The following is a 13,714-nucleotide window of genomic DNA, read 5'->3' as shown; positions in this document are numbered from 1 at the left end:
TTTTTGATCATTTGGTCCAAGACATCCATTTAGTAACTTGGCTTTCAATTTAAGCCCTGTCACCCCCATTCTATATAATCTATTCTTTCTAGTTCAACCCCTCTGTAGCTAGGGCAGAACGTTCACAGAGTGTATAAGTGGAGTTGAATCATCTACCAAGGTGACCAAAATTCATTAAGATACAAAAGAAAGAGAAAAACCAAGCAGTCCAGAGAGACCAAGAATGTTCTTCCTTCCCATTCATAGGCTTCTGAATGTGGCATATGAGTAAGTCAGGCAACAAGCATTTAAGTACACACAGTGTGTGCTAGGTTCTACATTCAGCAGTAGAGATACAGAGGACAGAAACAGTCCCTGTTCAAGGAGCTTACATTCTTATTGTTGGGGGGGGGGAAGAGTAGGGAGGGACAATATCCAAATAATTATAGTACATAAGAGAGGGGAGAGAGAGAGAGAGAGAGAGAGAGAGAGAGAGAGAGAGAGAGAGAGAAGAGAGAGAGAGGAGAGAGAGAATCAGAAGGAATGCACTGAGCGAAGGGTAAAGAGCAGGAGGGGAGGAAACAGGGAAAGGTATCTTCCAGAAGGTGGGATTGATCTGAGTCTTAAAGGAAGATGGGAAATCCAGGAGATAGAGGTGAGGAGGGAAAGCATTCTAGGTATGGGAGAAAGCCAGTGAAAAAGGAAGGAGTTGAGAATTGAACTTTCATGTATGAGGGACAGCAAGAAAACCAGTGTTACCAGGTCTTAGAGTATGTGTAGAGAGTAGTAAAATGTAAAAAATAAACAAAAACTGGAAAAGTAGGAAAGGCTTTAAAAACCAAAGGATCGGGGCAGCTAGGTGGCGCAATGGATAGAGCACTGGCCCTGGAGTCAGGAGTACCTGAGTTCAAATCCGGCCTCAGACACTTAACACTTAACTAGCTGTGTGACCCTGGGCAAGTCACTTAACCCCAAATGCCTCACTAAAAACAACAACAACAACAAAAAACCCAAAGGATCCATATTTGATCTTGGAGGTAATTGGGAGCCACTGGGTTTATTGAGTAGTATTGCCGTTTAGGAAGATCACTTTGGCAGTTAAGTGGTAGATGTCCAAAAGTATGGGGAGAGACATGAAGCAGGGAGACCAACCAGCATGCTTGGCTCAGGTGGAATCTGATGCAAACCTGCACCAGGGTGACAGTTGTAGGTGAAGAGAAGGGAACATATAAAAGAGATGTTTTGAAGATGTCTCGTAGGATATATGGGACCCTTTTTCTGGATCACAAACACCCCAGAAAGGGAAGCTTTACTGAGCCAGGAAATGAGCTGTAACAAGTTTAGCAAGTTACCAATTTCAGGGCATAGTTGATGTTTCTTCCCACCCCTACCCCGCCTGCGCCCCCAAGAAAAATAAATTCTGGGGAATAAATATCCTAAGGCATCTATTGTGGTGATAATTTAGATTCTCCTTCTCTCTTCCTTCTCCAACCCAATATTCTTAGCAAATCACAGTGTCACAGCCCCCCCTTCATCCCCGACTTGTTAAAAATTCTCTCAACCCTGACTCTAGATGTTTCTTCAGAATTAGTGTGTGCCTAGCTTGTATAGATAGCTAAAGAAAGCAAATCTGTTCCATCTTGTGGCAGCCTGGGGTAAAGCATTTTGATTTAAACAGTATTGAATATAAAAGCTGACACTTCTTGGAAAGAATGTGCTGGTTCCTGAAACATTGTTCACTGCTATGTAACCACATAGAATCTGAATGTGTTCACCAGACAGAGAATTAGTTCTTTGGGGCTTTAAAAAAAAAAAAAAAAGGAGAGAAGAAATTGTCAGAACTGGAAGGCCAGAGTCCCTAATCACCTAACAAGAAGTAGATCTGAACGAATGTTTGGTCTTGTCAGGATGTCTAGAAGCTAGACTGATTTATGGACAGAGAGCCCTCCCAGTGTCCTCAGGATTAATAAAGAATATGATGACTGCTTGATGCTGGTTCTCACTGGGGGAGGATGGGAAGGAGAGAACAAGGGGAAAATTGACATTGGGGAAAAGGGATCTCAAATGTCTCATGTTCTTCTGCTTTTCCTTCTATTTTATGACAGTCGAGGTTTTGGACAGTCGAACTCCTTACCAACAGCAGGCTCTGTAGGTGGCGGCATGGGCAGGCGGAACCCACGCCAGTATCAGATCCCTTCAAGGAATCTCCCTTCAGCCCGACTTGGCCTGTTGGGTACCAGCGGGTTCATCAGCTCCACCCAACGTAGTGCGGCAACCAACCCCACTATCCTAAAACAAGGAAGACAGGTTTGTTTCCCTTCAAGCTTTCTCAGCTTTTCTTCCCCCCACCCCCACCCTGCCCCCCGCTGGAGAGGGGAGAGCTTACCAAGTTCAGAAACAGAGAAACTACAAAGCCCCTTACCCAGAGAGCTCTAGATATTCCCATTAGCCCAAAGAGCAACTGGACATTTTACCAGTGACCTGTGGAATAGCACTTTTCAAACATAAGGAGTGAACAACAATGGCCTGTCCCTGGGAGAAGTTAGGCATTGTCCAGCTTGCTTTAACTAGGTTATTTGTACGTTGAGGCAGGGCCTTTAAGAAGAGGTGCAAAACTCATCTCTCTCTCTCTCTCTCTCTCTCTCTCTCTCTCTCTTTTTTGGGGGGGAGGTCATTTTGTATGTGAAGATACTTATAAATAGTGGTGGGCTAGAGCCAGCTCATCTTTAAATTTTCAGAGTGAGCATTTATACCTCAGAAATGAGGGCTTGATTTGTTGTTTTATTGATTATCCAGACTTCAGAAAGTGATAGAGAAAATAGCAGTAATGCAAATTAAACTTAAAAGTGTGTCATGTTTGCTTTTTTTTTTTTTTCCTGGAGAACCAACCTTGGGTATAGTCTAGTCTTTAAGGTGGTACTAAATATTCTTTTCCCCGTTGTGGAGTACATTCAGAATAAATAGTTCTTTTTTTGACAAAAAAAGGTACCATTTGTTTCAACACAGTGGTGTATGGAGAGATTTCAGATCTTCTCAGCCTGTGTGTGTGTGTGTGTGTGTGTGTGTGTGTGTGTGTATCTAGTTCTTGGTGTAGGTTAGAATGAGCTCTCTTCTATCCCACCATTGGTCCATAAATCCACAACTTCCCTTCAATCCCTTCAGTTTGGGGGTAGGAGGGCAGGGCAGGGAAGTGAACAGTATACTAAAGCTATAATTTTGTGTCTAATTGGTGGAGTAGCAAAGAGATCCTAAAGGGAACCTGGGCAGAGATACTGTGTTTTAATTTGTCAAACCCAGGAGGTTAATGGAGGGATTTAAAATGAGCAAAATGTACTGAGGGCAATGTAAGCCAAATTGAATCACCAAAAAGAGACATTAGATGCACCAAACGTCACTTTCCAGACTTTCCTCATTCTCTGACTCATTCAAAGAGAATCCACTGCTAAGGAAATCCAAGTAATTTTAAACATGCCAGCTTAGTGTGGAGCAGTTATTATTTTCTTCCTCTGATTAGATTTTCTGGCTCCTTTATTTTAAAAATAAAAACCAGAGAATTTCAAAACTAAACCCAGAAGTAGAGAGAGTTCTCTGCCACAGATATTTCCTCATCTTAACTATTGTTCAAAAAGCAGGAGAATGGAAGGAATAGCAACGAGTCAGAGAGAAACAAGTCCCTAATAAAGTCATGTCTAACAGAGAGGGCTGGGGAGCCAAAAATAAAGCAAATGGAAGTTATAACCCCCTCCAAGCACCAGGACAAGCTCTGGCTATAAATAAGCAGGGAAGATACCACAGGCCTGGAAACACATCCCCAGAATTTAGCAGAGACAGATATTTAGTAGCATTTGCTTCCTGCCTGAACTCTGGCATTTGGTGTATGTGTGTGTGTCTTTCTGTCTGTCTAGAATTTTGCATGTTATATGTGCAGATGCACACATGCACCCCCTTTTTCCTCCTAGAATCTTTGGTTTGCCAACCCTGGAGGCAGTAACAGCATGCCAAGTCGAACTCACAGCTCAGTCCAAAGGACTCGTTCCCTGCCTGTTCACTCATCCCCGCAGACCATGTTGATGTTCCAACAGCAAGGTAAGACATTTTTCTCCCTCATGTTCATTGATACAGAGTACAGTAAATTAAAATAGCTGCCTTGGTGACCCTGGCCTAAAAGTGCTTAGCCTTGACTGTCAAACACATTCTTGGGTGTTTATGGAGGCCTTTCCTTTTTTAAACCACATTGTCAGCATGAATAAGGGGCTGGTTGGCTGGGATCCAGGAGACACACACACACACACTGGAGCCTGTTAAAATCTGACCAAGATGTTTCTTGATGCCAGTTAGATTACTGGAGTGATTTAACCACAGTCATCATGGGGGAAACAACATATATGCCACATCCATGATAAGACAGCAATGCTTAGACATTGCAAAGTATAGTAACATAGGCTACTAAGAACCAAATAGATATAGATAACAGAAGTATAAATAATAAATGTTACAGGACTCCAGATGAGAGAGATAAGTGTGTGTTGGAGTAGGCAGAGAAGAAGCAGATGAAATAGGAGAAACAGGATCTGGGCTTTGGAGAATAGGTAGGATTCCAATAGGCAAGAGAATAGTGGAATTCCAAATGTTAAGAACTGGTGTGAGCAACGGTGCAATGACAGGGTATTCAGGAGAAAGCATGAGTATATCAGTCTGGCTGGGACCTAGGCTTTTTGTAAAAACATAGTGAGAGAGAAAATTTCAGTCAGATTGTGAGAGACTTAACAGACAACTGGATGGCAATAGAGCATTGAGCCTGGAGTCAGGAAGATCCACATTTGTATCCAGCTTTATCAGCTATGTGACCTTGGGCAAGTCACTTCATCTCTGTCTGCCTTGGTTTCCTCATAAAATAGGGATAATTGGGTTGTTGTGAGGATCAAATGAGAATATTTGTAAGGTGCTTAGCACAATGTAGTTACTTAATAAATGCTTATTTCCATCTTTGAATGCCATCCTAAAGAGGTTGGACTTTATCTTTTTGACAAATGCAACAGAGATTTGACAAGATTACATAATGAAAATACTGATTTTGGAAGACTTATCTGGCAGTGGTGTGTGTGTACAAAATGAATTGGGATAGGGGCGAGAGAAGGATGGGTGGAAAGGTAATCAGAATACAGCAGTCAAAATACAGAGAAGGGTGGTAGCAATGGGAATAGAAGGGAGAGGGTAGCTGAGAATCTCAATTTCAACAAAACAAAAACAAGTGAGGCCACTCACTGAAAGCATCGTCATCTCCTCATTTTACATCCCTCAGAATATTCTCCCAACTATCTCCTCCTTCCCTTCAGACTCTAATAAAGAATAACCAACCCCTTTATATGTGCCCCTGATACCCTCCCCTCCTGTCTTCTCCAGCAAATTGCCACCACTGTCATCTCTACTGTCTGATCTGCCATTGGCTCCTTCACTGTTGCCTATAAAACACCCAGGTCTACCCCATTTTTTAAAAAATTCTAATTTGATGCGACTGTGGACAGTATTGTTCCATATTGCTCCTCCTCTTCTCAGCTAAACTTCTTTTTAAAAAAACCATCCAGGGGCAGCTAGGTGGCGCAGTGGATAGAGCACCGGCCCTGGAGTCGGGAGTACCTGAGTTCAAATCCGGCCTCAGACGCTTAACACTTACTAGCTGTGTGACCCTGGGCAGGTCACTTAACCCCAATTGCCTCACTAAAAAACCAAAAAAAAACCATCCATACTTGGTGCTTCTACTGCTCCTCTCAATCTCTTCTAAACCTTCTGTGAGATGACTTCCAACCTCATCATTCGATTGAAACTACACTCTCCAACATTACCAATGATCTCTGAATTGCCAAGTCTAATTAATGTTCTAATCCTCAACTCTGACATCTCAAACATTTGACATTGTGGATCATCTCTTAGATATTCTCTCCTTGGTTTTTGTGACACTGAAATCTCTTGGTTCAGTCTAATTCAAATCTGCTTCTTGGTATCCTTTGCTGGATCATCATCCATATTACGTTCAATAACCTTGGGTGCCGCCTCCAAGATTCTGTCCTTGGGTCCCAGTCTTTCTTCTCTTTACTTGTCTGCTTGATAATCTCACCATCTTCTATAGACTCAACTATCATATCCATACAGAGGAGACCCAGTTTTCTTTATCCAGCTAAGGTCACTCTCCTGAGATCCAGTCCTGCATCACCAACTACATCATCTAAACCACCATTCATCTCAAAATTAATTGGATGACCTATAGGCATCTCAAACTCAACATGCTAAAATAGAACTTATCTTTCCCCCAAAATCCTACTTCTTCCCACCTTCCTTTTTACTCTTAAGAGTCCTCTCAGGCAGCCATGCTCACAACCTCAGGGTCATCCTTGATGCCTTAGTCTAACTAACAGCACACAGCACATAGCTAAGCTGGTCTCAAATCTTGTCGTTTCCACTTTGACTTCTTTCATTTACATGCCCTTCCCTCTGCTCACACAGTTCAGGCCCTAATCTTGATTCACTTGGACTATTTCAATACCCTTCTGATTTGTCTCCCTGCCTCCACTCTCAGCCCACTTCAGTCCATCCTTCATTCAGTTCTCAAAGTGATCTTCCTGAAGTACAAGTCTAACCATGTCTCACTCCCTCCCCCAATTCAGTAAACTTCAGTGACCTCCTGTAATTTGTAGGATCAAATATAAACTCCTCCATTTGTCATTTAATTAAAGCTCTTCACAATTTTGCCACTTCCTACAGAAACCCCTCTGTCATTTAAAACTTTCTACAACTTTGCCCCCTTCAAATCTTTCCAAGTCTTCTTATACTTCACTTCCCATTCACAGACTCTTAAGATCCAGCTACGCTTGCCAACTTAATGTTCCCCACACAAGACACTTCACTTTGCATTGACTGTCTCCCATGCCTGGAATTCTTTCCTTCTTCATTTCTATCTCTCTTAGAAACTCTGGCTTCTTTCAAAATTCAATTCAGCTGCTACTGCCTTCCAACTTCAACAGTCTTCCCCTCTAAGATTAAGTTCCAGATACTTTGTGTGTACCTTGTGTGGGTGCCTTTTTATTTACATTTTGTTTCCCCCATTAGAACGTAACTATTTTTGTCATTCTTTCAACCCCTAGATCTTAGCAAACACTTGTTCCCAGGCTGAGTGACAAAGAGGTAAAACCTTGATTGACTCTAAACTCACCTTGGTCTCCTCTTCATCAAGAACTGGTTTGAAAAAAAATATACACCTCCATTTGAACCCTTTTAAATATAGCCTTTATTGGAGAAAGTAGTTTCTAAAATTATAGGTCTCTAGGGCCTGCCAGAAGTCATCATTGTGTTTTCAGGCAAACTTGTGAGTAAATCATCCCAGATAGAAGTGAACCTGAACTATAATTAAAGGTATCCCAGGATCAGGAGACTTTAAACCTTGGTTACCCATTTCATTGTTTCCACCTCTTCCGTGTTAGGAAATTATTTTGCTTTTAACCCTAAATTCTTTGGGCCTATATACCAAAGCCTCTCATTGTGACCTCAGTGGAAATTAAAAATAGCTCATCACTGCCCCCTATTTGAGAATCCTTAATATATTTGAATTCAGCTTCCTTTTCTCCAACTCAAATTAATCCCTAGAAGTAGATAACCGTCATTGATTTCGATAGTGTTGGTAGACATTCTGTTACATCTTAGATACAGGTTTCAAGAAGACAAACAGACCTTTCTATTGATCAGGTCAACAAAGAGCTGCCTCAGTACTCAAGAGCAAGGAATGATCAGCTCGTACTCCTCTTCTCATATTCCTCTGCTGCTGACTACTTCTGTGGCTCAACAATATTCTTGGGAAAGACAATCAGCTTCCTCCTCTTCCTCCTCAGAGCACCCAGCCCTCTCCCCACTCCACCCCCCCCCCATGCCCTGCCGCCTTTCAGGAAGAACCTCCTATCTATTTTTATCACTAATTGTACAGCTGTCTTTTCTCTTCCCTTTCTCTTCTCCCACCCTCCAACACTGTGACAAGGGCCAAATCTCTTTTCCACCTCAACCCCCCCTCCCCCCCACACACACATGTTTTAAAAAATCAATTAAAGCCTCTCTTCTGTTTCCTTTAGGGAACTTCATTCTCCCTAATAGCCCTAGGGTATCTACAAGACCCTTCACCTTCTCCAGGAGGCAGATGAGCCTGTACTTTGAACAGAGCAGTGATTTAACTGTGGCAGAAATACAAATATTGCACCTTCAGTGCAAATTATTGTACAGTTTCCCCTACTCTCCATACATAATGTTCGAGTTTTCAGACTTGTTTTTTTAAACTATTCAAATTCTAAGTATCTGCTTGAAACTTTTACATCCAGTCATTACCACTTAATAACTTGGCAATCTCACTGAACTTCCTTTCCTTAGTCTCAGAGTAGCTAAGTGATATAGTGGATATAGCTCTGGACCTACAAATCAAGAAAATGTGAGTTCAAATCCATCTAAGACACTAGTTACATGATCCTGGTTAAGTCATTTAACCTCTGTCCACCTAATGGGGATAATAATAGCATCTACCCTCTGGGGTTATTGTGAGGATTAAATGAGGCAGTATTTGTAAAGCCCTTGACAAACCTTAATATACTACATAAATGTATTGTTGCTATTATCAACAACAAAATCAGCCATATCCACCTCCTTTTCAGATTTGTATCAATCTCCTTTCTGTTTAACCAATTTGTCCCCTTGTCAGTTCACCATTTTATTTCACTTAACCCTCTAATTGGTCCAAGGAAGCTTGGTGGCACAGAAGTTAGAGTGTCAAGCCTAAGTTTAAATCAAGCGTCAGACACTTACTAGTTTGTGTGACCTAGGCAAGTTACTTCACCCTGTTTGCCTCAGTTTCCTCAAACAGAAAATAAGCTAGAAAAGGAAATGGCAAACCACTCTGGTATCTTTGCTAGGAAAATCCCAAATGTGATCATGAAGAGTCAGTTATGACAAACAACAATAACAACAACTAACTGGTCCCACCCCACCCCACCCCCAGTCTTTTTAAATTTACCTTGTCTTGTAATCCCTGTTACTTTTACCTTATCCTTCTTGAGTTTCACTTTTTTTGGGGGGAGGGGCAGTGGGGATTAAGTGACTTGCCCAGGGTCACAGAGCTAGTGTCAAGTATCTGAGGCCAGATTTGAACTCAGGTCCTCCTAAATCCAGGGCTGGTGTTTTATTCACTGCCACTTAGCTGCCCCATTGAGTTTCACTTTTTAGGGTCTGCTCACTAACTTTTCTTTATCCTCTTCAATTGTTCTGTATCCTACTTCTCTCTCAACCCCCCACCCAAGTCCAATCTAAACTAATATCTAGAACTGAAGAGTATTTTCCTTTAAATTTTCCTCCATTTCCCCAATACTTGGCCAAAGTTCTCCCCAAATTCAGCCACTGGTCCAAATACCTCCAAATCACCTTCACAATTTCCCTTTCCTTATTCAATCCAATGCTTTTCTTTTCTTCTACTACTTCTCCAACAACTTTATCCCCCAGAACCTAGAAGCAGAGAAGGAAATAGAAAATCAAATAGCAAAAACATGAAATAATCATCCTGTTATATTCAGGACTGATATGACTCTTAGTTATTGACATTTGGGCTTGAGAAGTAGGAAGAGGAGAACTTGATTAAGGTTTAGAGAAATCACTGAAGATGGTTGGGTTACCCGAAGAAAAGGATAAAGAAAAGAAATCCAAGGAGCAAGCAAAAACTACCTTTACAAATATTACAGATTAACAGGCAGAGAGGACAGTGCAAAGCTATTTCTGATTTCTACCGAGGAAACCATGAGAAGATTAGCTATAGCCCTAAGAATTTACAGTTGCACATGAGAATTTCCTAAGAGAGTAGTGTTAAATTGTGAAATGGGTAGCCAGAAAGGTTCAAGGTCTCCTTATCCTGGAATACCTTTAATTATAGTTCATATTCTCTTATACCTGGTATGATTTAATCATAATTCTGACAGGGAACATAGGAATTGATGGGGTGACCCCTGATAGGTCCCATAAGCTTATAATTTTAAAAACTATTTTCCCCAATAAAGGAAACATCTAAAAAGTTCAAAAAGAGGTTTACTTGTTATTTTCCAAACTAGTTTTTGCTGAAGAAGAGAACTTTAGAGTAGGCATCTAAATTTCACATCTTTCCTTTCCTTTCCATTTCTACTGCTACCAGCCTTGCTTAAGCCTGTATTATCATACCTGGACCATGGCAATAACCTGCTCACTGCTGCCCCCATCAGGCCCCCCAATTTACTGTGCATACTTTTGCCAGATAGCTCTTCCTAAATCAAGGTTTTCTTTTTTTGTTTTTGTTGTTGTTTTGGGGTTTTTTTCTGCGGCAATGGGGGTTAAATGACTTGCCCAGGGTCACACGACAAGTAAGTGTCCAGTGTCTGAGGCTGTATTTGAACCTAGGTACTCCTGAATTCAGGGCTGGTGCTTTATCCATTACACCACCTAGCTGCCCAGCTCTTCCTAGATCAGTATTTTCATTATTTAATTTCATTACTTCTCTGCTCAAAAATCTTCAAATTCTATTTAGGTAAAAGATAAGATACTTTTATCTATCTAATGAAAGCAATGGTTGGCAAGCATATAAAAAGAGAAGCAATGATTAAGAAGACCCACCATGGATTCATCAAGAATAGAATATGTTAGACAAATCTCATTTTTTTAACAAAATTTCTAAACTAGTAGATGAGAGGAATGCCTTGCATATAGTTTGCCTAGATTTTAACAAAGTTTTTATTAAAGTATCTCATTCTATTCATGTGGAGAATATGGAGAAGTATGGATTAGATGTGAATGTAATTAGATTCAGAAGTAGTTGGATGTCTGGACTCAAAGAACAATTGTTAATTGTTAAATGTCAATGTGGCAGGAGGTTTGCAGTGGTATCCCGCAGGGATCTGTGGTTGGCCCTCTGCTATTTAACATATTTATCAGTATCTTAGATTAAAAACATAGATGGCATGCTCATAAAATTTACAGATGACATGAAACTGGGAGGGATAACTAGCACATTGAATAAAAAAAATCAGGATACAAAAGGCTCTTGACGGACTACACCATTGGGATGAGTAAACTGAATAAAATTAAAATGAACCACAATCAACTGAAATTCAATCAGGATTGTCATGTGCTGGGCCTGACTTAGCCCACACCTATGTTATTTTAGGTCCAATATTGGAATGAAATGAGATACTTGTAGGTCATTCAACAGTTCCAAAAGGAGACTTACTTAGCCATAGCATAGAAAGAATATTGAACAAGGATACAAGTGCTTCTTATATAGATGTGGCCCTAGTCTTTCCCATGTAAAAAAAGGGCTTTGTTCAGCAGCATGGCCTTGGGCTGTCCACCAAGTCTGAAGAACCCTGGTTCTATGTGGGCTTGGGTGACCAGAAAACAAATGCAGCATGGTATGAGGCTACTAAGGAATTCTTGCACCAGCAACTGTGGATTGAGCCTTAGTCCCTGGGTCAATTAAGTCTTTTTTGCCTTTCCCAGAAAGAATTAGCCAGTACTGTATAGCAGGTAGGAATTAGTGTGGGATTCAAAGCCTGGTAGATATTGATGCTATCACACACTATCCCTTGATGAAAAAGCCCTATAGGTTTTCTGGACCAGTGACATTAAACATGCCTCCACTGGTAACATTCCTGAATGCCCCCAAACTAGATTAAAATATAATTGGGAGGGCAGCTATGTGGCACAGTAGATAAAGCTCCAGCCCTGGGATTCAGGAGTACCTGAGTTCAAATACAGCCTCAGACACTTGACACTTACTAGCTGTGTGACCCTGGGCAAATCACTTAACCCTCATTGCCCCACAAAAAATATATAATTGGAAAATAGTTAACAAAATGAATAAAAGTACATAGATAATGTTAATATGTGGCTTTCTAATAAATAGGCAGCCCATAGGGATCCTTATATACCGCATAGTGACCACTTTTCCATTTGAGTTGGACACCATTGTTCTAGAGTACCTGCTGCTATTTACATATCTTTAGGACCTTTACTAGACAACATTAATCTCAGGGATGTGAGGAGCCAGGCATACATAGTACTGAAGGAAAAAGATAAAGGAAAGGTTGGGAAAATCCCAAATTTAAAAACAGAACAATTTACAGCCCTACCACCACCACCCCCAAAGATGCAGAAAAGAATGAAGACTAAGGTTCACCTTCCTGCTTCAGAAGGACCAAGTCCTAGATCTCATCAGTCTGTTCCATGTGTTGGAAAAAACAAAATCTTTGCAGTTCAGAATGGACTCTCATGTAAGGCGATGACAGTGAGACAAAGTAGCAACAGGAAGATGGGGGCCTCAGCACAAATGATGATGCTTCTGGCATGGTCACCACTGATCACTTATCTGTATTTAGGTAGGTTAAGAAGTCATTCATCACCCTATTGTATTCCACTCAGGACCACTAGGTGGCACAGTGTATAGTAGTGTCGGGCCTGTAGTCAGGAAAACTCATGATCCTAAGTTCAAATCTGGCCTCAGATACTTAATAGCTGTGTGACCCTGGGTAGGTTACTTAACCCTGTTTGCCTCAGTTTCCTCATGTGTAAAATGATATAAATGTAAAATGATGTAAAATCTGGAAAAGGAAATGGTAAAACCACTCCAGTATCTTTGCCAAGAAAACCCCAAATGGGGTCATGAAGTTAGACACCACAGACAACAGCAGCTCGAGCCTTGTTTTTTAGTTCAGCAGAAAGTTTTTGATGAGAGCTGGCATGCCCCATAAATTACTATATGTGGAGAGTGGCATCAGCAAAATTCCTCCATTGATTCTGACCCCATAGGGTGATTATCCACACCCATCCTCTTAAGACACTATATAAACTCTCCCAGACTCATGGTCACCACCTGGAAATCAGTTTAAATGAGAATTCTATTCAATTCATTCCACAAAGCACCCTTACAGCATCCATGAGCCTTAGAAACCAACCCACTAGAAAGCTTTATCAGTCTCTCTGTTTCCCAGGACATGTTCATAGTATAGCCATGCACACTTTAACCCTTTATATTGCTTGCACATCATACCTATTCACTCTCTGGAGTGGATCAGTCAATCCCACCTGACCTCAATCCTTCCTGGTTTAGATTTCCAGAGAGCAATCACAACTGCATGGTTACCCTCAAACTATCAGAGTCCTTAGGGGTAATCCTTCTGTGGGAGAAATATACTTCCTATTCACTATTATAGCTCTTGAGTCCCCATTGGTGCACTTCCTTTTACATGAACCCAACCACTCAACTCAATCACCCATGAGATATTAAACATAAACATTTACTTAGCAATAAGGCAAAAGAAATCATTATAGCACAGATACTCATATCAAAACAAATACAGCAATAATAAATATATTACAGTCCATACATAAACCTCTGTCACACACTCTCAACAATGCATTCAACTATCGGAAGAGGAGTGGAATGAACACATTCTTAGAGGAACCTGGAGAGGAAACACAGGAGTGAAGCAAACTCATGTACCCAGAGTTGCTCACAACTGGGGACTATGGATCCTAAAGTCATTGTTTCATTCGGGAACATTTACACACATAAAGCCATTTCTCTTCTGACAAGGTCCTTCTAAGGTCTGCACTACTCTTCAGCTAAGGAAATTCTTTACTGAGAAAGTGTTATTCCCTTTAAGCCCCAAAATGGCATAGTTCATCAGGTGAA

General features: G+C 41.0%; 1 protein-coding gene across 3 annotated transcripts in view; it reads left to right on the top strand.

The window, feature by feature from the left end:
* The window catches only part of SAMD4A (sterile alpha motif domain containing 4A), a 309,605-nt gene that overhangs the window by 268,436 nt on the left and 27,455 nt on the right, over nucleotides 1-13,714 (top strand). For all 3 annotated transcript variants that reach the window (XM_043985301.1, XM_043985302.1, XM_043985303.1), the window contains 2 exons: nucleotides 2,085-2,286; nucleotides 3,939-4,065. In XM_043985301.1, coding sequence (XP_043841236.1) covers nucleotides 2,085-2,286; nucleotides 3,939-4,065 — 329 coding nt within the window. The remainder of the gene's footprint in view (nucleotides 1-2,084; nucleotides 2,287-3,938; nucleotides 4,066-13,714) is intronic.

Source organism: Dromiciops gliroides, chromosome 2 (assembly GCF_019393635.1).
Source record: "Dromiciops gliroides isolate mDroGli1 chromosome 2, mDroGli1.pri, whole genome shotgun sequence".
Taxonomy (NCBI): domain Eukaryota; kingdom Metazoa; phylum Chordata; class Mammalia; order Microbiotheria; family Microbiotheriidae; genus Dromiciops; species Dromiciops gliroides.
The sequence above is the reverse complement of the archived record's forward strand: the minus strand, read 5'-3'. Positions and strand labels throughout refer to the sequence as shown.